Source organism: Salmo salar, chromosome ssa22 (assembly GCF_905237065.1).
Source record: "Salmo salar chromosome ssa22, Ssal_v3.1, whole genome shotgun sequence".
Taxonomy (NCBI): domain Eukaryota; kingdom Metazoa; phylum Chordata; class Actinopteri; order Salmoniformes; family Salmonidae; genus Salmo; species Salmo salar.
In genome coordinates, this window is record NC_059463.1 from 42,716,850 (window position 1) to 42,742,225 (window position 25,376).

Below are 25,376 nucleotides of genomic sequence, written 5' to 3' on the forward strand. Positions count from 1 at the left end.
ATTCTAAAAAGGGTTAAATCGTTTTTTCTCTACACACAATACCCCATAATGACAAAGTAAGACATTTTACCAAATGTATTAAAAATAAAAAACGTTAATATTAAATTTACATAAGTATTCAGACCCTTTACTCAGTACTTTGTTGAAGCACCTTTGGCTACAAGCTTGTCACACCTCAATTTGGGGAGTTTCTCCAATTCTTCTCTGCAGATCCTCTCAAGCTTCCTCAGGTTGGAAGGGGAGCGTTGCTGCACAGCTATTTTCAGGTCTCTCCAGAGATGTTCGATTGGGTTCAAGTCCGGGCTCTGGCTGGGTCACTCAAGGAAAATCAGAGACTTGTCCCGAAGTCACTCCTGCGTTGTCTTTGCTCTTTGCTTAGGGTCATTGTCCTGTTGGAAGGTGAACCTTCGTCCCAGTCTGAGGTCCTGAGCACTCTGGAGCAGGTTTTCATCAAGGATCTCTCTATACTTTGCTCCGTTCATCTTTCCCTTGATCCTGACTAGTCTCCCAGTCCCTGCCGCTGAAAAACATCCCAACAGCATGATGCTGCAATCACCATGCTTCACCGTAGCGATGGTGCCAGGTTTCCGACAAACGTGACGCTTGGCATTCAGTTTTCATCAGACCAGAGAATCTTGTTTCTCATGTTCTGAGAGTCATTTAGGTGCCTTTTGGCAAATCCAAATGGGCTGTCATGTGGCTTCTGTCTGGCCACTCTACCATAAAGGCCTGATTGGTGGAGTGCTGCAGAGATGGCTGTCCTTCTGGAAAGGAGGACTCTGGAGGAACTCTCTCTGTCAGAGTGACCATCAGGTTCTTGGTCACCTCCCTGACCAAGGCCCTTCTCCCCCGATTGCTCAGTTTGGCTGGGCGACCAGCTCTAGTAAGAGTCTTGGTGGTTCCAAACTTCTTCCATTTAAGAATGATGGAGGGCACTATGTCCTTGGGGACCTTCAATGCTGCAGAAATGTGTTGGTTCCCTTCCCCAGACCTGTGCCTCGACACAATCCTCTCTCGGAGCTCTACAGACAATTCCTTCGACCTCATGGCTTGATTTTTGCTGACATGCACTATCAACTGTGGGACCTTATATAGACAGGCGTGTGCCTTTCCAAATCATGTCAAATCAATTGAATTTACCACAGGTGGACTCCAATTGTAGAAACATCTCAAGGATGATCAATGGAAACAGGATGCACCTGAGCTCAATTTCGAGTCTCATAGCAAAGGGTGTGAATACTTGTGTAAATAAGGTGTTTCTGTCTTAATTTTAATAGATTTGCAACCATTTAAAAAAAAATCGGTATTGTGTGTAGATTCATGAGAAAAACTAATAATTTAATCAATTTTAGAATAAAGCTGTAACGTAACAAAATGTGGAAAAGGTGAAGGGGTCTGAATACTTTCCGAATGCAGTGTAACTCTCCATACAGCTGGAACACTCTGCACGGGCAGAAATAGCACTCGTCATGTTTAAATCCAACAGATTGGCGTCAATAAGAAATAATAACGGAATAACTGTACTGAACTGAACTGAATAAAATATATATTATAGCCTATCAAGATCAAACATCCCACTGGGCACAGACGTCATTTCAACGTCTATTCCACGTTGGTTCAATGTAATTTCATTGAAATGACCGGTGTGTGCCCGGTGGGAATTACTCATCGCTGAACACTTTAAGGCTATAATTTGTACACTATTCTATTTAATTCCAATCTATTCTATTCTATGTTGTTATATTCTATTCTATTCTGTTGAATTTAACTAAAATGAATACAATATATATGTTCACCCATCAAGAACAAGCAATTTCTAATCAGTGATCATTTGCATGATGTTCAGCTATATTATATTCGATTATATTATAGTTGAGTTAAATTCAGTAGAATATAAAATAATAGGCAGTTATTCTATAATGATCACATATTGGCTATAATTTGCAGGTTTCTGCCGAGAACAGGGGAACGTCAACCTCATATAGGCTGCCGAAGCGTCATGCAGAGGATGGGAGGACACAGAGAGTGGTGGTCGGTCCATAACAACCCCTGTCACGGAGGCTGAAAGGTACCGCCTAAAAACGTGTGCATTTATTGGATATGTGTTGTTGCTAGGGGCGTGGATGTGTGTCTTTAAAATTGACTTGTCTCCTTGCAATGGAAAGTGTAATTTGAGAGACACCGCACAAATTCAGCCCGAACGAACGGTGAGATGCCCTGAGCACGTCATCCACACTGGGAGAATACCGTGCCGCAGTGAGCAAACAATCTAATCGCTTCTATTCCGCTCTTGGACACCGCTGAACAGAGGAACTTCTCCCCAGCGGAGGCGAATAGTTAACGGAGTGACGCGATGGGGACGATGCTTGATGTGGAGGTCACACGTCCCTGACTTCATTCAGCTTTTAAACCAAGAAAAAACTGTAATGAATACTCAATAACCAGCTACGGGATCGATTAGCCTACGATTATAGTGGTCACAGCTGCGCACCTCACATTTACATGTGATGGTTCTTTTGAGGGATTAGAGAGAGACAGGGAACTATCCTGGCACGACAACTGTCCGTGAGTGTTTCTTGTAGCAGTTCTACCTACCACGAGTTCTGCTTCTACACTGTAACCAATTTGATCAGTTGAGAAAGCAATGTTGCAATAAACTGCATAAAATAGGAATGAATTACATTGTAATGTATTAATGCAACATTTCAATTGGCTGGCTGGCTGGATTTGTGATAAGCTGAGCCGCATTAAATCAAGCAGTGGCACCATTGCACCTGTTACAAGAATTTGTCATCAATTGGTATTTTATAAATATGCCAGATATCTCAGGTGAGATTATTATTTTAGGGATAGTATAGCTTCCTAACTGCGTCAGTGCAGGCGAACGTTGAAGGTTTGCAGCCCCTCACCGCTGGGGAAGGACCATGATAGTAGTCGCCTCTGAATGTCACCGTTAAGTGTCTAAACATTTCCCGGGGATGGATTCCGGGGACGACTCGGGCTCGGACCCGCCACTTGGATCCACATTCTCCTCGGTGCCCAATTTAGACTCTGACATCAATAACAAGAGGCTTATCTATGAGAACGGTGGACAGAGGAATGTCAACATAGAAACTGCAGTGCTGCGTGGGGCAAGCGACCCGAGCGCGTATCCCTTATCGGACTACCGGGGACTCGTCCGCCAGAGGTTCATTCGCAGAAGTTTGTGGTTTTCGGACGCGGACGACCAAGCGTTGGACGCGCCAGAATGCGGGAACAGCACTCCAGTGCTCAGCGTCCACCTGCGCACCATCGTAGACCGAACCCGAACCCTCGCGATCGGACCACGCGTGGCTTTCCAGGTCCAGGAGAGCTCGAGCACCGAGAGCCAAGTGGGGCAGAAGGACAGCGCAACTGAAAGCGTGAGCGCGGATGAGGAGAAGGAGAGGAGCGAGGCCGAGCCAAAACTAGATGATGCAGCTGTACCGTCGCCTGATACCACTGGGAAAGCTGGGAGTGATGAAAACGAGGATGAGAACGAGATGAAAGCCGTGTCCACCTCACCCGGGGGCCGGTTTCTCAAGTTCGATACTGAGCTCGGGAGAGGGTCTTTCAAGACTGTCTACAAAGGTCTGGACACAGACACCTGGGTAGAAGTCGCTTGGTGTGAACTTCAGGTAATATAACCTTGTTTTCAGGGGCGAAAATCTGATATCAACTTTGGGGGGGACAATTACATGACATTTTCTCAAGAGCAATTCCTGAGGGGGACACCAAAAGTAGTGCTGTAACACATAGCCTACATTGTAATATGGTAAATGTATATTGAGGAACCAAAGAAATAAGGTGTTTGCCGTACTCCTAACTACCGGTACCCAAAACTGCACAACTACTCACAACAGCAATACCATTGCCTTTAACAAATCTTAGTTCAGTCACCAGTTTAAGTTGAGAGTGAGGGTATCCATGGCATTTTCCAATTATGTTCCTATTTTACAAGTAAAAAAAATGGAGAACCTTTCATAATGTTGCCAAACAAAGACTCAACAAACTTACCTGAGACTCCCTGTCTCTGCCAGTCTGTCCCTGCATATCTGTCCCCAACTCTGCTGTCTGTGTGCCATCTGTTGCCTGCTCTGCCTAATGACATCATTGTGAAACATTTCCATTAGAATTTCATTTCTTTCTTATGAACATTTTATCAACTAATCTTTGAGATATTAGGCTACTAGGGTTCTTACTTTGCGTTTTGGTGTACTGAAAAATACTCTGATGTCCGTCTTTTATTTTTCTGCCATTTTTCTACCTGGCTGGCTGGCTACACACACACACAGTGTGTAGGTTATTTACAGTAGGAGATGGGCTTCTATCATCTTATCTTTTATCATTCTATTTGGGCTTCGATCTAAAAGGTAGCTAGCAAATGTGAAACGGATTAAAATGACAAGAGTTGACAGCTGTATGAGTTCACCATTTACACAACATATGCTGCAACCTTTTGTAATTTTAATAGTTTGTTTCATATTGGCTGGCTTCCAACAATAGCTGAATTTGCAAAGCTAGCGAGCACCAATTCAGTTTCAGTGGTGTTTGCTATAATCTTTGCTACCCGGGTTAAATTAAATAAATAAATAAAAGTTCCCTTGCGACAATTTAGCTTTTGCAACGAGACCATTAAATATATTTAAGACAATGGTAGAAGAGAGTGTAGTTCTGTTCAGTTTGGACTTCAGTTTATCGCTAACCTTATCACAGGGACTTTGAAGCACTAACTTACATCATCTGCATGCTGATCTCGGAATAAATTGACGATAGCAAAGATTCCATCTTTGACGAGGCCACATAAATGGAATAGGTACTAGCTAGCTTAATAGTTAATATTTGCGCGCTAGCTCTGCATATTCAGCTAGTGTGTGTGCGCGATTGACTGGATTAACCTCACGTCAGTTACGTTCATTGAGTGCCTTTCAGACAGTGGCTACGACCCCTCTGTTCCCTTGCCAGTGGATCAGACCATTGTGAGGAAAAGGGTGGGGGGGTCGCAATCTTTTGAAACTTAAAAACGCGCTATTAAGTGTCTATAATCAGCACAATTGCTTTCATTGCGTATTATTAATATTATTTAAATTACATAGTTATGTTTCAGTGATATATTGGGGGGGACAAATCATATTTTTCCCAGGATGGGGGGGTTGTGTCCCCCCCGTCCCCCCCGGGATTTCCGCCCCTGCTTGTTTTACAGTTTGAATAAAATGTATTTAGCCTATCATTGTTATGTGTTAGGCATACATCAAAATCTACAAAGAAATTGTTAATTGACCACAAAATCAATATTTCGCAATGGCCATCTCAATCTCCGGACTTGAACCCTATTGAAAACCTATGGTTTGAATCGATGAGGGCAGTACATATGCGCAGACACATATATCAAGGATCTGGAAATATTCTGTATGGAGGAATAGTTTAAGATCCCTCCCAATGTGTTCTCCAATCTCATAAAACATTTTGGAAAAAGGCTCAGTGTCTGTCGTTATCCTCGCAAGTGTGGGTGCTGGCCTCAAGTACTGAAAACGGGTGGCAATAATTTTGACCCATATCTTTTTTAGATTTTGTTTTATTACTTGTTAAACTGAATATCTTTCTCTGAGCAATTGTATTCGTATAAAATACATTTTTTGAACATACAATATAGCTCAGTATTTGTATTATTTATTTTTGCTCATCATTATCAAAGGTGCCAATAATTATTGGACCCCACTGTATATCCAGATGATTGCCTCACTGCAACATATATAACACTATAGCTATTTTATAAAGATGTAATAACACATTATTTTATGGCTGACATATATTTTTTCACTGTATTTGGTCTTTATTAATACTTGTCAGCCACAAGGATGAGTTGAGTTCCTGCCACACTTTGGTTATTGGTCATATCACATTTAATTGAAGCCATAGACTTACTTCTATGATAGGCCTACCACTGCACAGACACACTGACATTATTGTCGGTGCCACCATTTGAACCAGTGTTATTCCAGTTGCATGCATTTTTAATCTGCATGTCAGGGATTACAATTTCCCCTCTTCCTGTAGGGGGATTTTAGTCAGTGTACAGACTGTCACTGAGAGAGTGGCTGTTGGTAATATGAGGGTATACACAAGTATACACCGTATACCCACTTATTTTGTAGTGTACATTGCATATACTCACTTCTTAATCCCCACAATGCATATCAAAGTAGTGTAATGGAAGTATATGATGTACCAATTAATAAAGCTGATGGAACAGATAATAATATTTTGCTTAAAATGTTGATAAACTATTATTTCTTCACAATTTGGTGCAGCAATGTGAACAAGGCGCTAGGTCTACGCGTGAATGTTCCATAATGCAATTTGCGGTAAAACACTGTTCTAAAATGCCACTGCAGTAGTTTCTTGGAGAAAAGATGGAAATAATTAGAAATTAGAAAGAGAGGAGATCTAAAGATGTGTAACAGTATAGCTTTCGTCCCTCTCCTCGCCTCGAACCAGGGACTCTGCACACATCAACAACAGCCACCCTCGAAGCATCGTTACCCATTGCTCCACAAAAGCCACGGCCCTTGCAGAGCAAGGGGAACAACTACTTCAAGGTCTCAGAGCGAGTGACATCACCAATTGAAATGCTATTAGCACGCACCCCGCTAACTAGCTAGCCATTTCACATCGGTTACAGATGCAACAACTATCATGGGTTGCTAATATGACTATGATAATGCCTTTGGCTGCAAGACAATGAAAAAAAGTTGAAAGAAAACCAATAGAACAGGAACCAACTGGACACACACTTGTTGAATCAACGTTGTTTCTACGTAATTTTTATGAAATTAACTTGAACCAACGTGGAATAGTCTTTACAAGACAATTGCCTCCACATTTCTATGGTGGGATTTTGGCTACAGGCTACTTTGAAGCAAGGTAAGACATGCCTCGTAATATGAAGTAAAACATCCAGGTTTCAAACAATTAAGCAATAGAAAAAATATAGCGATGCTATTAATAGACCTAACCCATGTGTGAAATGCTTGATAGTGTATGTGATGTAAACAGAGAGGTGTACTTTCTTGGGTACCTGAATATTGACTGGTTTTCATCACGCTGTCCGCTCAAGAGGAAGCTTCTCACTGTAACCAGTGCCTGTAATCTGTTTCAGATTATTAATCAACCTACCAGGATCTTTACAAACACTACAGGAACAAGATTATCCACATGTATCGATCACATTTTTACTAATACAGCTGAATCCGTACCCATTGGATGCAGTGATCACAATATAGTGGCTATATCCAGGAAAGCCAAAGTTCCAAAAGATGGGTTTAAAATAGTGTATAAGAGCTCATACAAAATATTTTGCTATGTGTCTTATGTGGATGATGTTAAAAATATTTGTTGGTTTGATGTGATTAATAAGGAGCATCCAGATGCTGCACTTGATGAATTTATGAAATTGCTTCTTCCAATTATTGATAAACATGCACCTGTTAAGAAACTGACTGTTAGAACTGATAAGGCTCCATAGTTTGATGAGGAATTGAAAAACTGTATGATTGAAAGAGAAAATTAGTGGCTATTAAGTCTGGCTGCACAGCTGACTGGCTGACTTACTGCAAATTGAGAAATGATGTGACTAAACTTAACAAAAATAAGAAGAAACTGTATTATGAAGCCAAGATCAATGATATAAAGAATGATGGAAAAAAAATCTTTGGAGTACTTTAAATGAAATTATGGGCAGAAAGACAATTCAAGTCCATCTTTCATTGAATCAGATGGCTCATTCATCACAAAACCATTTGATGTTGCCAATTATTTTTATGATTACTTCATTGGCAAAGTGGCCAAACTTAGGCAGGAAATGCCAACAACGAACAGTGAGCCATCGTATTCATGCATAAAAAAACAAATAATGAAAGAAAAGCATTGCAGTTGGAATTTTTTCAAGTTAGTGTGGGAGAGGTGGAAAGATTATTGTTATCAATCAATAATGACAAATCTCCTGGCATTGACAACTTTGATTGAAAGCTACTGAGGATGGTAGCTGACTCTATAGCCACTCATATCTGTCATATATGTAGTTTGAGCCTAGAAGAAAGACTTTGTTCTCAGGCCTGGAGGGAAGCCAAAGTAATTCTGCTACCCGAGAGTGGTAAAGTGACCTTTACTAGTTCTAACAGCAGACCTATAAGCTTGCTGCCAGCTGTTAGCAAACTGTTGGAAAAAATTGTGTTTGAACAAATACAATACTATTTCTCTGTAAACTAATTAACAACAGACTTTCAAGCATGCTTATGGAGGCCACTCAACATGTACTGCACTGACACAAATCACTGATGATTGGTTGTAAGAAATTGATAATAAGAAGATTGTGGGAGCTGTACTATTAGATTTCAGTGCAGCCTTTGATATTATTGACCATAATCTGTTTTTGAAAAAATCTATGTGTTATGGCTTTTCAATCTCTGCCAGATTGTCGATTCAGAGCTATCTATCTAATGGAACTCAAAGGGTTTTCTTTAATTGAAGCTTCTCTAATATCAAACATGTAAAGTGTAGTGTACTGCAGGGCAGCTCTCTAGGCCCTCTACTCTTTTCCATTTTTACCAATGACCTGCCACTGGCATTAAACAAAGCATGTGTGTCCATGTATGCTGATGATTCAATCATATACACATCAGCAACCACAGCTAACGAAGTCACTCAAACCCTTAACAAAGAGTTGCAGTTTGTTTTAGAATGGGTGGCCAGTAATAAACTGGTCCTGAACATCTCTAAAACTAAGAGCATTGTATTTGGTACAAATCATTCCCTAAGTTCTAGACCTCAGCTGAATCTGGTAATGAATGGTGTGGCTGTTGAACAAATTGTGGAAACTAAATTACTTGACATTACCTTAGATTGTAAACTGTCATGGTCAAAACATATAGATTCAATGGTTGTAAAGATGGGAAGAGGTCTGTTTGTAATAAAGAGATGCTCTGCTTTTTTGACACCACACTCAAAAAAGCAAGTCCTGCAGACTCTAGTTTTGTCTAATCTTGATTATTGTCCAGTCGTGTGGTCGAATGCTGCAAGGAAAGACCTAGTTAAGCTGCAACTGGCCCAGAACAGAGCGGCACGTCTTGCTCTTCATTGTAATTAGAGGGCTGATATAAATACTATGCATGCCAGTCTCTCTTGGTTAAGAGTTAAGGAGAGACTGATTGCATCACTTCTTCTTTTTATAAAAACATTAATGTGTTGAAAATTACAAATAGTTTGCATATTCAACATACACACAGTTCGGACACACACACCTACCACAACAGACATGACACCAGGGGTCTTTTCACAGTCCTCAAATCCAGAACAAATCCAAGAAAGCATACAGTATTATATAGAGACATTATTGCATGGAACTCCATTCCATCTCATATTGCGCAAGTGAACAGCAAACCTGGTTTTGAAAATTAGACAAAGTAACACCTCACAGCACAACGCCTCTCCCCTATTTGACCTAGATAGTTTGTGTGTATGTATTGTTATGTAGGCTACGTGTGCCTTTTGCCATTTAAAAAGAATTATGTAGTTCTGTCCTTGAGCTGTTGTCTATGGAGTTTCTGTATTATGTCATGTTTCATGTTTTGTGTGGACCCAAGGAATGGGTAGCTGTTGCATTTGGTTGAATTGTCAACTAACGTGAATTCTACTTCAAGTCAACAAAACAATTCACCTTGTCATTGGATTTAGGTTAAAAGTTGGCAAAAAAACAGCGTTGATGACTTTTTGCAAATCCAATCAGTTTTCCACGTTGATTCAACATCATCACATAGATGTTGTTGAAATGACATTTAATCAACGTTGTTTCCACTTCATTTCAACAAAACAATTTAATGTGATGATGTTTTTGATTAAACTGATTTTGGAAAACTGATTTCATTTGCAAAAACGGATTTCATTTGCAAAATGTCAACAACGTTAGTGAACCTTTTTTTCTTCAGCCAACTTTTAACCTAAATCCAATGTCATGGGGAATTGTTTTGTTGACTGACTTCACGTTGGGTTGCCAAGGTTGCACAGCCTGTCCCCCCACCCACAGATAGGAAAGCAGACCCACACCCAGGGAGTCCTGAACTGGTATCATCTCTGCATAAGGTAGCCTCTGCCAGCCTCTAGTGGCATCAGCCGATCCAGGCTGTATCACACCCAGCCGTGATTGGGAGTCCCATAGGGCGGCGCACAATTGACCCAGCATCGTCCAGGTTTAGCCGGTGTAGGCCGTCATTGTAAATAAGAATTTGTTCTTATCTGACTTGCCTAGTTAAATAAATGTTAAATAAAAAAATCTGATTCACCCTACAGCTGTATCACTGTGGCTTTAAACGGTGTATGTGTGTGACCAATTAGATTCAGTTTACACTTGACAAAGGTTATTATAGTAAAAAAAACTAAAATAAAAAATTAAATAGGAAAAACTATTTAGTAAACTAAAATAAAAATACAAATTGAAAAAAATCACTAATTAGAATAGATTGTTTAGTTTTAGTTTTTTCTTCTAAACTGAACAAAAATCTTTTGGGGTTTTCAAAAAATATTTCAAATGGGGTTTTCGAGCTTCTGAATCTGGTAGATAAATGCTGCCAGTAGATGCCAATGTTTCAAATAGGCCTAGCCAGTTTATTACTATCATTAGCTAACAGGGAAGAAATCCGAGGGCGAGCACAGAGCATGACTGGGCAAAGCTAAAACAGCTTGTAAAGCTGCTGAAGCCATTCACAATCAACACCGACCAACTTGCTGACCAGTGATTGGGCCAAGCTAGAGCAGCTTGTGAAGTTGCTGGAGCTGTTCGCTATCCACACCAACAAATTTCAAACTGACAGCCAGTCACTGTCTGATGTGGTGCCGTGCCTTCTCAACCTTGAAGCACACTTGCAGTCAACTACTATTGCAAAACAGTTGGCACAGGTCCCCCTGAAGTCACTGTGTGAGCGCTTCGCATGCATACTGAATCCTTTGGCATCCGACTTCCATATAACATTTGCAGCAGATTGCCTGATGGATCCAAGTGCGGCTCTGGAACTTTGCTCAACAGACATGGAGCCACTGATGAGGGAAGTAAATCTGTGACAATACCAGTATTGCAATATTTTTTCCATGGCAAAAATGAAAACAGGAAGTAGACCAAACTCTTTGGTCCTTCAAAAACCTGCTGAATGTAAAATATTGTGTACTATAGCTTGTAAAATAAATAAATGTGACTGGGTGACAACATCATTTTGTTTGTTTCCAACATTAGGGCTTTTTAAAAAATCTGGTTGCCACTTTACTAACAAGTATCGCGATGCTGGTATCGTCCCGACCATAGAGGGAAGCAGAGTCTTTTTTTACATCAGCAAATCAGAGAATACAGCCATGGAGCAGCAGGACACCAGGAAGATGCCAGCCAGATGAATCCAGCAAGGATCTTGACCACAGTACTTCAGAAATATAGCTTCTTTGCATCGAAGATTGTGTCTTGGGTCACTGTCCAGCCGAAGGGTCAACCTGGCAGAGCATTAAGTGCCCCGTGTGAACTGCGGAATTACCTGGAAGAGGTAAAGGGGGGTATGTGTACACTCATACTCAAATAAAATTAAATGTTATTTGTCACATACATGTGTTTAGCAGATGTTATTGCGGGTGCAGCGAAATGCTTGTGCTTCTAGTTTCGACAGTGCAGCAGTATCTAACAAGTAATATCTAACAATTTCACAACAAATACCTAATACACACAAATCTAAGTAAAGGAATGGAATTAAAAATATATAAATATATGGACGGGCAATGTCAGAGCAGCATAGACTGAGTATAGTATTTAATACAGTATATACATATGAGATGAGTAATGCAAGATATGTAAACATTATTAAAGTGACATTATTTAAAGTGACTAGTGTTCCATTTATTAAAGTGGCCAATGATTTCAAGTCTCTGTATGTAGGCTGCAGCCTCTCTGTGCTAGTGTTGGCTATTTAACAGTCTGATGGCCTTGAGATAGAAGCTATTTTCAGTCTCTCGGTCCCAGCTTTGATGCACCTGTACTGACCTCGCCTTCTGGATGATAGCAGGGTGAACAGGCAGTGGCTCGGGTGGTTGTTGTCCTTGATGATCTTTTTGGCCTTCCTGTGACATCGGGTCCAGTAGGTGTCCTGAAGGGCAGTTAGTTTGCCCCCAGTGATCTGTTGTGCAGACCGCACCACCTTCTGGAGAGCCTTGCCATGGTGGGCGGTGCAGTTGCCATAACAGCCCGACAGGATGCTCTCAATTGTGCATCTATAAAAGTTTGTGAGGGTTTTAGGTGACAAGCCAAACTCTGTTGCGCCTTCTTCACCACACTGTCTGTGTGGGTGGACCATTTCAGTTTGTCGTGATGTGTACACCGAATAACTTTCCACCTTCTCCACTGGTGTCCCGTCGAAGTGGATCGGGGGGTGCTCCCTCTGCTGTTTCCTGAAGTCCACGATCATCTCCTTTGTTTCGTGGTCATTGGGTGAGAGGTTATTTTCCTGAAACCACACTCCCAGAGCCCTCACCTCCTCCCTGTAGGTTGTCTCATCGTTGTTGTTAATCAAGCCTGCTACTGTTGTGTCATCTGCAAACTTGATGATTGAGTTGGAGGCGTGCATAGCCACGCAGTCATGGGTGAACAGGGAATACAGGAGGGGACTGAGCACGCACCCTTGTGGGGCCCCAGTGTTGAGGATCAGTGAAGTGTAGGTGTTGTTTCCTACCTTCACCACCTGGGGGCGGCCCGTCAGGAAGTCCAGTACCCAATTTCACAGGACAGGGTTCAGACCCATGGCCTCGAACTTAATGTTGACCTTGGAGGGTACTATGGTGTTGAATGCTGAGCTATAGTCAATGAACAGCATTCTTACATAGGTATTCCTCTTGTCCAGATGGGAAGGGCAGTGTGCAGTGTGACGGCGATTGCATCGTCTGTGGACCTATTGGGGCGGTAAGCATATTGAAGTGGGTCTAGGGTGGCAGGTAAGGTAGAGGTGATATGATCCTTGAATAGTCTCTCAAAGCACTTCATGATGACAGAAGTGAGTGCTACGGGGCGATGGTCATTTAGTTCAGTTACCTTTGCAGTCTTGGGAACAGGGACATTGGTGGCCATCTTGAAGCATGTGGAGACAGCAGTCTGGGATAGGGAATTATTTAATATGTTCGTAAACACACCAGCCAGCTGGTCTGCGGATGCTTTGAGGATGTGACTAGGGATGCTGTCTTACTCACGTCAACCACGGAGAAGGAGAGCCCTCTGTCCTTGGTAGCTGGCCGCGTCAGTGGCACTGTATTATCCTCAAAGCGGGCAAAGAAGTGTTTAGCTTGTCTTGGAGCAAGGCGTCGGTGTCTGCGGCATAGCTGGTTTTCCTTTTGTAGTCTGGGATTGACTGTAGACCCCGCCACATACGTCTTGTGTCTGAGCTGTTGAATTGCGACTCTGTTTGATTGCCTTACGGAGAAAATGACCACTCTGTTATTATTCTGCCATATTCCCAGTCACCTTACCATGGTTCAATACGGTGGTTCGCGCTATCAGTTTAGTGCGAATGCTGCCATTTATCCACGGTTTCTGATTAGGGTAGGTTTTAATAGTCACAGTGGGTACAACACCTCCTATACACTTATTAATAAACTCAGTAACCGTCTCGGTGTACAAGTCAATATTATTCCCCCGAAGCTATTTGGAACATATCCCAGTCCGCATGATCAAAACAATCTTGAAGCGTGGATTCCGAATGGTCAGACCAGCGTTGAATAGTCCTTAGCACGGGTACTTCCTGTTTGAGTTTCTGCCTATTATAAGGGAGGAGCGAAATGGAGTCGTGGTCAGATTTGCCGAAAGCAGGGCGTGGGAGGGCCTTGTATGCATCCCGGAAGTTGGAGTAGCAATGGTCGAGTGCTTTCCCAGTGTGAGTGCTGCAGTCGATATGCTGACAGAATTTAGGAAGCCTTTTCCTCAAATTGACTTCGTTAAAATCCCCAGCTACAATAAATGCAACCTCATGGTTTCTAGTTTGCGTGAAGTCCAGTGAAGTTCCTTGATGGCCATCGTGATATCGGCTTGAGGGGGGCTGTGACACGGCTGTGACAATAACCGAAGAGAATTCTCTTGGGAGATAATACGGTTGGCATTCAATTGTGAGGTATTGTAGTTCGGGTGAACTAAAGGACTTGAGTCCCTGTATGTTATTACAAGTCGTTAATGTTATTACGATTCGTTAATCATGAAACATACATCCCCGCCCTTCTTCTTCCCGGAGAGATGTTTATTCCTGTCGGCACGATGGACTGAGAATCCAGATGGCTGGACCGACTCCGACAGTATATAACCGGAGAGACAGGTTTCCGTGAAACAGAGTATGTTACAATCCCTTATGTCTCTCTGGATAGTGATACATGTTTAAAATTACATAAACATAACAAATTGAATGTGCCATGACTTAATTTGTCTTTTTTTCCCTCTCTCTTTCTGTCAGATAAAGGTAAAGGTACATCTCCTACTAAAGTAAAATAAAGCATTGGATTGGATTAAACATGGGAGTTTCCTTCCACTATATTTATTGCACCAGTCTAGGGACCTTTAAATCCAAGTCACATTAGGATTGATTCATAATTTAAACCTAAACAAACCTTTGTCCTGGCTATGGAGTTGTATGGAGTCCTCTAGTGGCAAAAATCCTTTGTTAGCATGAGCAGGGTCATTGAGGACTTTTTCCATTTTGATTTAGTCAGCTGGGCAGGACTTCTAACTTCATTGGCTGATTCCTCCTGATGACCCAGGTTAGAGTCAGGACAGCTGGGTCATCAGGAGGGATCAGCAAATTAATTTTACTTGTGAAGAAGAAAATGGACTATTTCAAGATGGAGATGGCCTCAATGGCGCTGCCCATCCTGTCACCGACGCCATCATGACACAGATATAGAGATGTTATGTCTATCCAAGTCTATGGTCCTGGCCCATCACCTTATGTATAACTGCCCCCCAGTGGCAAGAAGTGCCCCCCCCCCATAAAATAATTAAATAACTATAGGCCTTCAACACATACAGTGCCTTCAGACGTATTCCACATTCTGTTGAGTTACAGCCTGAATTCAAAATGGATTCAATATATTTTTTTCTCACCCATCTACATACAATACCCCATAATGACAAAGTGAAAACTTGTTTTAAGGAATGTTTGCAAAGTTATTGAAAATGATATACAGAAATATCTAATTTACATAAGTATTCACACCCCTAAGTCAATACATGTTAGAATCACCTTTGACAGCGATTACAGCTGTGTACAATATTTGCACATTATACTTTAAAAAAAAAATCTTTAAGCTCTATCAAGTTGGTTGTTGATCATTGCTGGAAAGCCATGTTCAAGTCTTGGCATAGACTTTCAAGACGATTTAAGTCAGAACTGTAACTAGACCACTCAGGAACATTCCATGTTGTCTTGGTAAGCAACTGTATATTTGGCCTTGTGTTTTAGATGATTTTCCTGCTAAAAGGTGCATTTTTCTCCCAGTGTCTGTTGGAAAGCAGACTGAACCAGGCATTCCTCTCGGATTTTGCCTGCGCTTAGCTCAATTACGTTTATTTTTATCCCCCCAAAAAACTCCCTAGTCCTTTCCAATGACAAGCATACCCATAATATGATGCAGCCACCACCATGCTTGAAAATATGAAGAGTAGTACTCAGTGATGTGTTGTGTTGGATTTGCCCCAAACATAACGCTCAGTATTCAGGTCATTTAAAAAAATGTTGTTGTCGCAGTTTTACTTTAGTGCCTTCGTGCAAACAGGATGCATGTTTTGGAATATTTGTATTCTGTACAGGCTTCCTTCTTTAGTGGTTGAATCTGTGGTTTAAATTCATTGCTCGACTGAGGGATTTTACAGATAATTGTATGTGTGGGGTACAGAAATGAGGAAGTCATTCAAAAATCATGTTAAACACTATTATTGCACAGAGAGTGAGTCCATGCAACTTATTATGTGACTTGTTAATCACATTTTTACTCCAGAACTTTTTTCGGCTTGCCATAACAAAGAGTCTGAATAATTATTGACTCGACATTTCAGCTTAATTTTTAATTACATTGTAAAACTTTTCTAAAAACATAATTCCACTTTGACATTATGGGGTATTGTGTGTAGGCCAGTGACACAAAATCTCAGTTTAATCAATTTTAAATTCAGGCTGTAACACAACAAAATGTGGAAAAGGGAAGGTGTGTGAATACTTTCTGAAGGCACTGTAAATGGTTCCTAGCCTCCCACGCATAATCCCTAAAACTAAAACTACTATAAATAATTTAAAAATGAAATAGAAATGTTTATTTTTTTTATCAAACTGAAAGTAAATAAATTTAGTAAAACTAACTGAAACTTAACTGAATTTATAATAAAAATCAAAAAATGAATAGTTAGAAAAAATAATATTAAATCACAAAACTATAATAACCTTGCTCTGGACAGTCAGTATGTATGTCAAATTCTTTCTACCTCCCTACTCTCTCTCCCTCCCGCCCCACTCTCTCTCTCTCCCTCCCTCCCTACTCTCTCTCCCTCCGTCCCTACTATCTCTCTCTCTCCCTCCCTCCCCACTCTCTCTCTCTCCCTCCCTCCCTACTCTCTCTCTACCTCCCTCCCTACTCTCTCTCCCTCCCTCCCTACTCTCTCTCCCTCCGTCCCTACTATCTCTCTCTCTCCCTCCCTACTCTCTCTCCCTCCGTCCCTACTATCTCTCTCTCTCCCTCCCTACTCTCTCTCCCTCCGTCCCTACTATCTCTCTCCCTCCCTCCCTACTCTCTCTCTCTCCCTCCGTCCCTACTATCTCTCTCCCTCCCTCCCTACTCTCTCTCCCTCCGTCCCTACTATCTCTCTCTCTCCCTCCCTACTCTCTCTCTCTCCCTCCCTACTCTCTACTCTCCCTCCCTTCCTACTCTCTCTCTCCTTCCCTCCTCTCTCTTTCCCTGACAGCCTGTTGCCATAGAATAAACAAAATCCCCACAGCACAGAGCAAGTAGAACAATAAAATGCTTTTGTGGAGCTTTTACAATCTTTTATTGAATAATTCTGCTTCAGAACAGTGATATAATCCAGGCCCCTGGATGTCTTTGTTGCCTGTTGCTGCTGTGGTCTGATGCATGATGTATATAATCACTGGCACATTGAGGGATGGCTGTGCCCTTTACTGAGAGGACTGGGGAGACAGATGAGGGAATGAATGGAGAGTTACAGTTCACTGTGCTCTGGTCTGATGCTGCTGAGTGGCCAGGGGCCAGGGCGTGTCTTGGGCCACCACTGTTTGGCTTGTCTTCAGTTGGAGAGTGGGTGGGGGATAGGGACTGCATAATAGAGAGGAGGAAGGGACTGTTTATCCAGGGCTATCTGTGTGTGTGTCCTATATTACCAAACAAGGTAGAGTCATAATCACTACCATCATGGGTTTCATTTGGACAGGCCAAGCAAAGTCTTCATGCAGACTCTATGCAGGTAACTGGGTGACTCTGTGTATAGTTGGGTATAGTTACTTTCACAGTTGCTTTGACATGTCCGACTGTGTATTAACAAAAACTCAGCTCTCAGCTATTCAGCCCCCTTAATGCAAATTACTCTAAAATCAAAGCCATGCATTAATGATAGTGACATTGTGCCTATTGATGTGTCTTTGGCACCATTGAGTTTAATACAACTCTATTCTCTACATTTTCAGAGGACTGAAAAATGACCCCTCACGTTTCTGTAGATCATATCTGGATTTGGTCCATTTGCGGTCAATGTTCTGTACTGCTGCATAGAACGTTTTAGGGTGTCACAAGAGGAGCTGAGAGAAGAGTTTAGTGTCAGAGCAGAGACAGGTGTTTAGTGTCAGAGCAGAGACAGGTGAGAGAGGAGTTTAGTGTCAGAGCAGAGACAGGTGAGAGAGGAGTTTAGTGTCAGAGCAGAGACAGGTGAGAGGAGTTTAGTGTCAGAGCAGAGACAGGTGAGAGAGGAGTTTAGTGTCAGAGCAGAGACAGGTGAGAGAGGAGTTTAGTGTCAGAGCAGAGACAGGTGAGAGAGGAGTTTAGTGAGAACAGAGACAGGTGAGAGAGGAGTTTAGTGTCAGAGCAGAGACAGGTGAGAGAGGAGTTTAGTGTCAGAGCAGAGACAGGTGAGAGAGGAGTTTAGTGTCAGAGCAGAGACAGGTGAGAGAGGAGTTTAGTGAGAGCAGAGACAGGTGAGAGAGGAATTTAGTGAGAACAGAGACAGGTGAGAGAGGAGTTTAGTGTCAGAGTAGAGACAGGTGAGAGAGGAGTTTAGTGAGAGCAGAGACAGGTGAGAGAGGAGTTTAGTGTCAGAGCAGAGACAGGTGAGAGAGGAGTTTAGTGTCAGAGCAGAGACAGGTGAGAGAGGAGTTTAGTGAGAACAGAGACAGGTGAGAGAGGAGTTTAGTGAGAACAGAGACAGGTGAGAGAGGAGTTTAGTGTCAGAGCAGAGACAGGTGAGAGAGGAGTTTAGTGAGAACAGAGACAGGTGAGAGAGGTGTTTAGTGTCAGAGCAGAGACAGGTGAGAGAGGTGTTTAGTGAGAACAGAGACAGGTGAGAGAGGAGTTTAGTGTCAGAGCAGAGACAGGTGAGAGAGGAGTTTAGTGTCAGAGCAGAGACAGGTGAGAGAGGAGTTTAGTGTCAGAACAGAGACAGGTGAGAGAGGAGTTTAGTGTCAGAGCAGAGACAGGTGAGAGAGGAGTTAAGTGTCAGAACAGAGACAGGTGAGAGAGGAGTTTAATGTCAGAGCAGAGACAGGTGAGAGAGGAGTTTAGTGTCAGAGCTAGAGACAGGTGAGAGAGGAGTTTAGTGTCAGAGCAGAGACAGGTGAGAGAGGAGTTTAGTGTCAGAGCAGAGACAGGTGAGAGAGGAGTTTCGTGTCAGAGCAGAGACAGGTGAGAGGAGTTTAGTGTCAGAGCAGAGACAGGTGTGAGAGGAGTTTAGTGTCAGAGCAGAGACAGGTGAGAGAGAAGTTTAGTGTCAGAGCAGAGACAGGTGAGAGAGGAGTTTAGTGTCAGAGCAGAGACACGTGAGAGAGGAGTTTAGTGAGAACAGAGACAGGTGAGAGAGGAGTTTAGTGAGAACAGAGACAGGTGAGAGAGGAGTTTAGTGTCAGAGCAGAGACAGGTGAGAGAGGAGTTTAGTGAGAGCAGAGACAGGTGAGAGAGGAGTTTAGTGAGAACAGAGACAGGTGAGAGAGGAGTTTAGTGAGAACAGAGACAGGTGAGAGAGGTGTTTAGTGTCAGAGCAGAGACAGGTGAGAGAGGTGTTTAGTGAGAACAGAGACAGGTGAGAGAGGAGTTTAGTGTCAGAGCAGAGACAGGTGAGAGAGGAGTTTAGTGTCAGAGCAGAGACAGGTGAGAGAGGAGTTTAGTGTCAGAACAGAGACAGGTGAGAGAGGAGTTTAGTGTCAGAGCAGAGACAGGTGAGAGAGGAGTTAAGTGTCAGAACAGAGACAGGTGAGAGAGGAGTTTAATGTCAGAGCAGAGACAGGTGAGAGAGGAGTTTAGTGTCAGAGCTAGAGACAGGTGAGAGAGGAGTTTAGTGTCAGAGCAGAGACAGGTGAGAGAGGAGTTTAGTGTCAGAGCAGAGACAGGTGAGAGAGGAGTTTAGTGTCAGAGCAGAGACAGGTGAGAGGAGTTTAGTGTCAGAGCAGAGACAGGTGAGAGGAGTTTAGTGTCAGAGCAGAGACAGGTGTGAGAGGAGTTTAGTGTCAGAGCAGAGACAGGTGAGAGAGGAGTTTAGTGTCAGAGCAGAGACAGGTGAGAGAGGAGTTTAGTGTCAGAGCAGAGACAGGTGAGAGAGGAGTTTAGTGTCAGAGCAGAGACAGGTGAGAGAGGAGTTTAGTGAGAACAGAGACAGGTGAGAGAGGAGTTTAGTGTCAGAGCAGAGACAGGTGAGAGAGGAGTTTAGTGTCAGAGCAGAGACAGGTGAGAGAGGAGTTTAGTGAGAACAGAGACAGGTGAGAGAAGAGTTTAGTGTCAGAGCAGAGACAGGTGAGAGAGGAGTTTAGTGAGAACAGAGACAGGTGAGAGAGGAGTTTAGTGAGAGCAGAGACAGGTGAGAGAGGAGTTTAGTGAGAACAGAGACAGGTGAGAGAGGAGTTAAGTGAGAACAGAGACAGGTGAGAGAGGAGTTTAGTGAGAGCAGAGACAGGTGAGAGAGGAGTTTAGTGTCAGAGCAGAGACAGGTGAGAGAGGAGTTTAGTGTCAGAGCAGAGACAGGTGAGAGAGGAGTTTAGTGAGAGCAGAGACAGGTGAGAGAGGAGTTTAGTGTCAGAGCAGAGACAGGTGAGAGAGGAGTTTAGTGTCAGAGCAGCGACAGGTGAGAGGAGTTTAGTGTCAGAACAGAGACAGGTGAGAGAGGAGTTTAGTGTCAGAACAGAGACAGGTGAGAGAGGAGTTTAGTGAGAGCAGAGACAGGTGAGAGAATAGTTTAGTGTCAGAGCAGAGACAGGTGAGAGAGGAGTTTAGTGAGAGCAGAGACAGCTGAGAGAGGAAGAGACTAGTTCACTGGCATTGGTTTAGAACAGCATCTGATACATTTCACAAATCTGCTTATGGATGTGACGTCACAATTTAACAATTCATGCAGTATACACAGTCTACCATATGCACCCTTCGGCTATGCCTGTAAATACACTGTTTCAGTGCACAGGCAGGTGAGTCAGAATATGTGTTGTGGTTCCAGAAGCCAAGGGAGAGGGAGATATTCAGTAGTTTCAGACACAGAGGGGCGAGAGTGTTTTTGCTATGGAGCTGATGCAGCATTTTCAGTGTTAGACCCAGGATTGGAGAGGGTGTTTTTTTAGGAACAATTTTAGCCTGGAGCCCCCTCGTTGTTTAGGTTCCCCAGGGGGAGTCAGGGTCCATCTCAAATGCTACCCTATTCCCTTGTAACGGCTGTTGAATGGAGTAGACCAAGGCGCAGTGTGGTTAGTGCTCATCTTTGAAATTTAATGTAAAAAGAGAACACTTTACAAAATAAACAAAAGACAACAGCCAAACAGTTCTGTCAGGTAACAAATGACTAAACAGAAATTAACTACCCACAAACCCCAAAGGAAAACAGGCTGCCTAAGTATGACTCCCAATCAGCGACAACGATGTACAGCTGTCCCTGATTGAGAGCCATACCAGGCCAAAACAAAGAAATACAAAGCATAGAAAAAAGGACATAGAATGCCCACCCAAATCACACCCTGACCAAACCTAAATAGAGACATAAAAAAGGCTCTCTCAGGTCAGGGCGTGACAGTACCCCCCCCCAAAGGTGCGGACTCCGGCCGGAAATCTGAACCTATAGGGGAGGGTCTGGGTGGGCATTTCTCCACGGTGGCGGCTCTGGAGCGGCGAAGGATGGCGAGGGATTTCCGTGTCTGTGTCCCTCGCCGCGGGCCCCAGACTGGAGGGCTACTCTGGCTGCGCCGGAGGACAGGTGGGCGACTCTGGCTGCGCCGGAGGACAGGCAGGCGACACTGGCTGCGCCGGAGGACAGGCGGGCGACTCTGGGAGCTCCGGACTGTAGGGCGACACTGGGAGCTCCGGACTGTAGGGCGACACTGGGTGCTCCAGACGGGGCACTGTCGTCGGACACTCTGGACGAGGCACTGTCGCCGGACACTCTGGACGAGGCACTGTCGCCGGACACCCTGGACAAGGCACTGTCGCCGGACACCCTGGACGAGGCACTGTCGCCGGACACTCTGGACGAGGCACTGTCGCCGGACACTCTGGACGAGGCACTGTCGCCGGACACTCTGGACAAGGCACTGTTTCCGGAAGCTCTGGACGGGGACTGCGCACTGAAGGCCTGATGCGTGGGGCTGGCTTAGGAAGTGCCAGACTAGGGACACGCACCACTGGGCTAGTGCGAGGAGCAGGAGCAGGACGAGCTGGACTGGGCTGACGCACTGGAGGCCTGGTGCGTGGGGCTGATACTGGAGGTACCAGACTGGAGACACGCACCTCAAGGCTAGTGCGAGGAGCGGGAACAGGACGTACTGGACTGGGCTGACGCACTGGAAGCCCAGGACATGGTGCTGGCTTTGGAGACGCCAGACTGAAAACACGCACCTCAGGGCAGGTGCGGAGAGCAGGATACACTGGACCGTAGAGGCGCACTGGCGGTCTCGGGCGCAGGACTGGCACCGCCCGTACTGGCTGGGTGCCCACTTCCCCCCGGCAAATGCAGGACGCTGGCACCGAGCACACCGGCCTGTGGATACTCGGCCTCGACGCCGTGCGCATCACCCCATAGCACGGGGCCTGACCAGTACCACGCTGCCTCTGGTAAGCACGGAGAGTTGGCTTAGGTCTCAACCCTGGCCTTGCCAAACTACCCGTGTGCCCCCCCAAAAATTTTTTGGGGGGCTGCCTCTCAGGTTCCCATAGCTCCCTTCGCTTGTCCTCCCAGAGTTGACGTTCCAACTCCCATGTCCATCCTTCCCCCCGATGCTCCAAACCACGCTGCTTGGTCGTTGAAGAGAGTAGACCAAGGCGCAGCGTGGTTAGTGCTCATCATTAATTTATTAAAGATAGAACACTTTAAACAAAAAAACAAGAAACCGACAGCCAAGCAGTTCTGTCAGGTGCAAAACACTAAACCAAAATTAAGTATGTACTCCCAATCAACGACAATGATGTACAGCTGTCCCTGATTGAGAGCCATACCAGGCCAAAACAAAGAAATACAAAGCATAGAAAAAAGGACATAGAATGCCCACCCAAATCACACCCTGACCAAACCTAAATAGAGACATAAAAGGCTCTCTCAGGTCAGGGCGTGACATCCCTATACAGTGCACTATAAAGGGAATCGTGTGCCATTTGGGACACAGCCTTAGTCTCCTCTGCACACTGTCAGGTCCTGTAAGCTGGGAGTGGAGAGATTTTATTTATTTTACCAGGGTAATTGACTGAGAACACATTCTCATTTATAGAAACGACCTGGGGAAATGTTACAGGGGAGAGGAATGAGCTAACTGTAAGCTGGGGATGATTAGGTGACCATGATGGTATGAGGGCCGGATTGGGAATTTAGCCAGGACACCAGGGTTAACACCCCTACTCTTACAATAAGTGCCATGGGTTTAACATCCAAGCCAGAAGACAGCACTCTACACAGGGAAATGTCCCCAATCACTGCCCTGAGACATTGGGATATTTTTTTAGACCAGAGGAAAGGGTGCCTCCTACTGGCCCTCCAACACCACATCCAGCAGCATCTGTTCTCCCATCCAGGGACTGACCAGGACCAACCCTGCTTAGTTTCAGAAGTAAGCCAGCAGTGGGATGCAGGGTGGTATGCTGCTGGCAAATGAGAGAGGAGTGAGTGAGTGAGTGAGTGAGTGAGTGAGTGAGTGAGTGAGTGAGTGAGTGAGTGAGTGAGTGAGTGAGTGAGTGAGTGAGTGAGTGAGTGAGTGAGTGAGTGAGTAGGTGAGTGAGTAGGTGAGTGGTGGTGAGTGAGTGGTGAGTGGTGGTGGTGAGTGAGTGAGTGAGTGAGTGAGTGAGTGAGTGAGTGAGTGAGTGAGTGAGTGAGTGAGTGAGTGAGTGAGTGAGTGAGTGAGTGACAGTGATGAATGGAGAAGAAATCTCCAGTTGGAGTCTATTTCATTCTTGTGTTTTTTTGCTTCATCTTGAATGAAGTGGACATTTTTTGAATGGTTTCAAAAGTGTAAGTGACACTTCACTCTGTAATAAACTGAAAGAGTGTGTGTGTGTGGGGGGGAACGACGCAGAGTGATAATTCAGCAATTATACTCTCCATGGAGATAATACCTCACCCTTCAGTGCTCCTGTGCCACAGTGATACAGGGCCTCAGGACATCAAAAGTGTGTGTGTGTGAGAGAGAGAGAGAAAAAATATATATAAAGAAATATTAGGGAAATGAAAGAGATAGCAAAAGAGAGAGAAAAATAATTGAAAATAGACAAAGGGATATAGCCGAGATTGTCTTAGACATCTTCTGCAGAAATACTTTATTAATGTACTAGTACTTATTTAGTAAATCATCTGATCATATGGATGTGTCCCTCTCACGGTCCCTATCTCTGGGCCAGACTGATTTACCAGGTCCTGATTGTCTCGGATCAGTGGATGATGCAACATGATTCAGAGGAAAAAATACTGCCAGCTGCCAGTGTGTCTGATCAGCTGAGGATACAGTTCTACACACACACACACACACACACACACACACACACACACACACACACACACACACACACACAAGCGCTCCCCTCTGCAGAGAGAGAGAGAGAAGAGGGAAAAGGGGGGAGTGTGCGCCTGTGCAAGTCATTTGAAGATACACAGTGATCGGCTCTGGCTGCTGTGTATCGGAGACAATAAAGCCATAAGTATTTTATCGTAGCCAGTTGCATTCATTCTGGGTCTCACCCATTCTGTTAGAGCAGGGCTCTAGTGCTGTTAGCTTCTCTGTTTTCTATCACAATGACAAAGCTCAATAAGGCAAGCAGATGCTGTTAGTGCCACACCCTGCCTGGGAGAAAATCCATAGATAGTCACATGATCCTTATACACTGCTCAAAAAAATAAAGGGAACACTAAAATAACACATCCTAGATCTGAATGAATGAAATAATCTAATTAAATACTTTTTTCTTTACATAGTTGAATGTGCTGACAACAAAATCACACAAAAATAATCAATGGAAATCCAATTTATCAACCCATGGAGGTCTGGATTTGGAGTCACACTCAAAATTAAAGTGGAAAACCACACTACAGGCTGATCCAACTTTGATGTAATGTTCTTAAAACAAGTCAAAATGAGGCTCAGTACTGTGTGTGGCCTCCACGTGCCTGTATGACCTCCCTACAACGCCTGGGCATGCTCCTGATGAGGTGGCGGATGGTCTCCTGAGGGATCTCCTCCCAGACCTGGACTAAAGCATCCGCCAACTCCTGGACAGTCTGTGGTGCAACGTGGCGTTGGTGGATGGAGCGAGACATGATGTCCCAGATGTGCTCAATTGGATTCAGGTCTGGGGAACGGGCGGACCAGTCCATAGCATCAATGCCTTCCTCTTGCAGGAACTGCTGACACACTCCAGCCACATGAGGTCTAGCATTGTCTTGCATTAGGAGGAATCCAGGGCCAACCGCACCAGCATATGGTCTCACAAGGGGTCTGAGGATCTCATCTCGGTACCTAATGGCAGTCAGGCTACTTCTGGCGAGCACATGGAGGGCTGTGCGGCCCCCCAAAGAAATGCCACCCCACACCATGACTGACCCACCGCCAAACCGGTCATGCTGGAGGATGTTGCAGGCAGCA

At 44.1% G+C, this 25,376-nt stretch overlaps 1 protein-coding gene across 1 annotated transcript in view; it reads left to right on the forward strand.

Annotated features, from left to right (window-relative positions):
- The first annotated feature begins 2,978 nt into the window (after positions 1-2,978).
- The window catches only part of LOC106583444 (serine/threonine-protein kinase WNK2), a 74,202-nt gene continuing 51,804 nt past the window's right edge, over positions 2,979-25,376 (forward strand). Inside the window, exon 1 of the mRNA XM_045705314.1 lies at positions 2,979-3,629. Coding sequence (XP_045561270.1) covers positions 2,979-3,629 — 651 coding nt within the window. The remainder of the gene's footprint in view (positions 3,630-25,376) is intronic.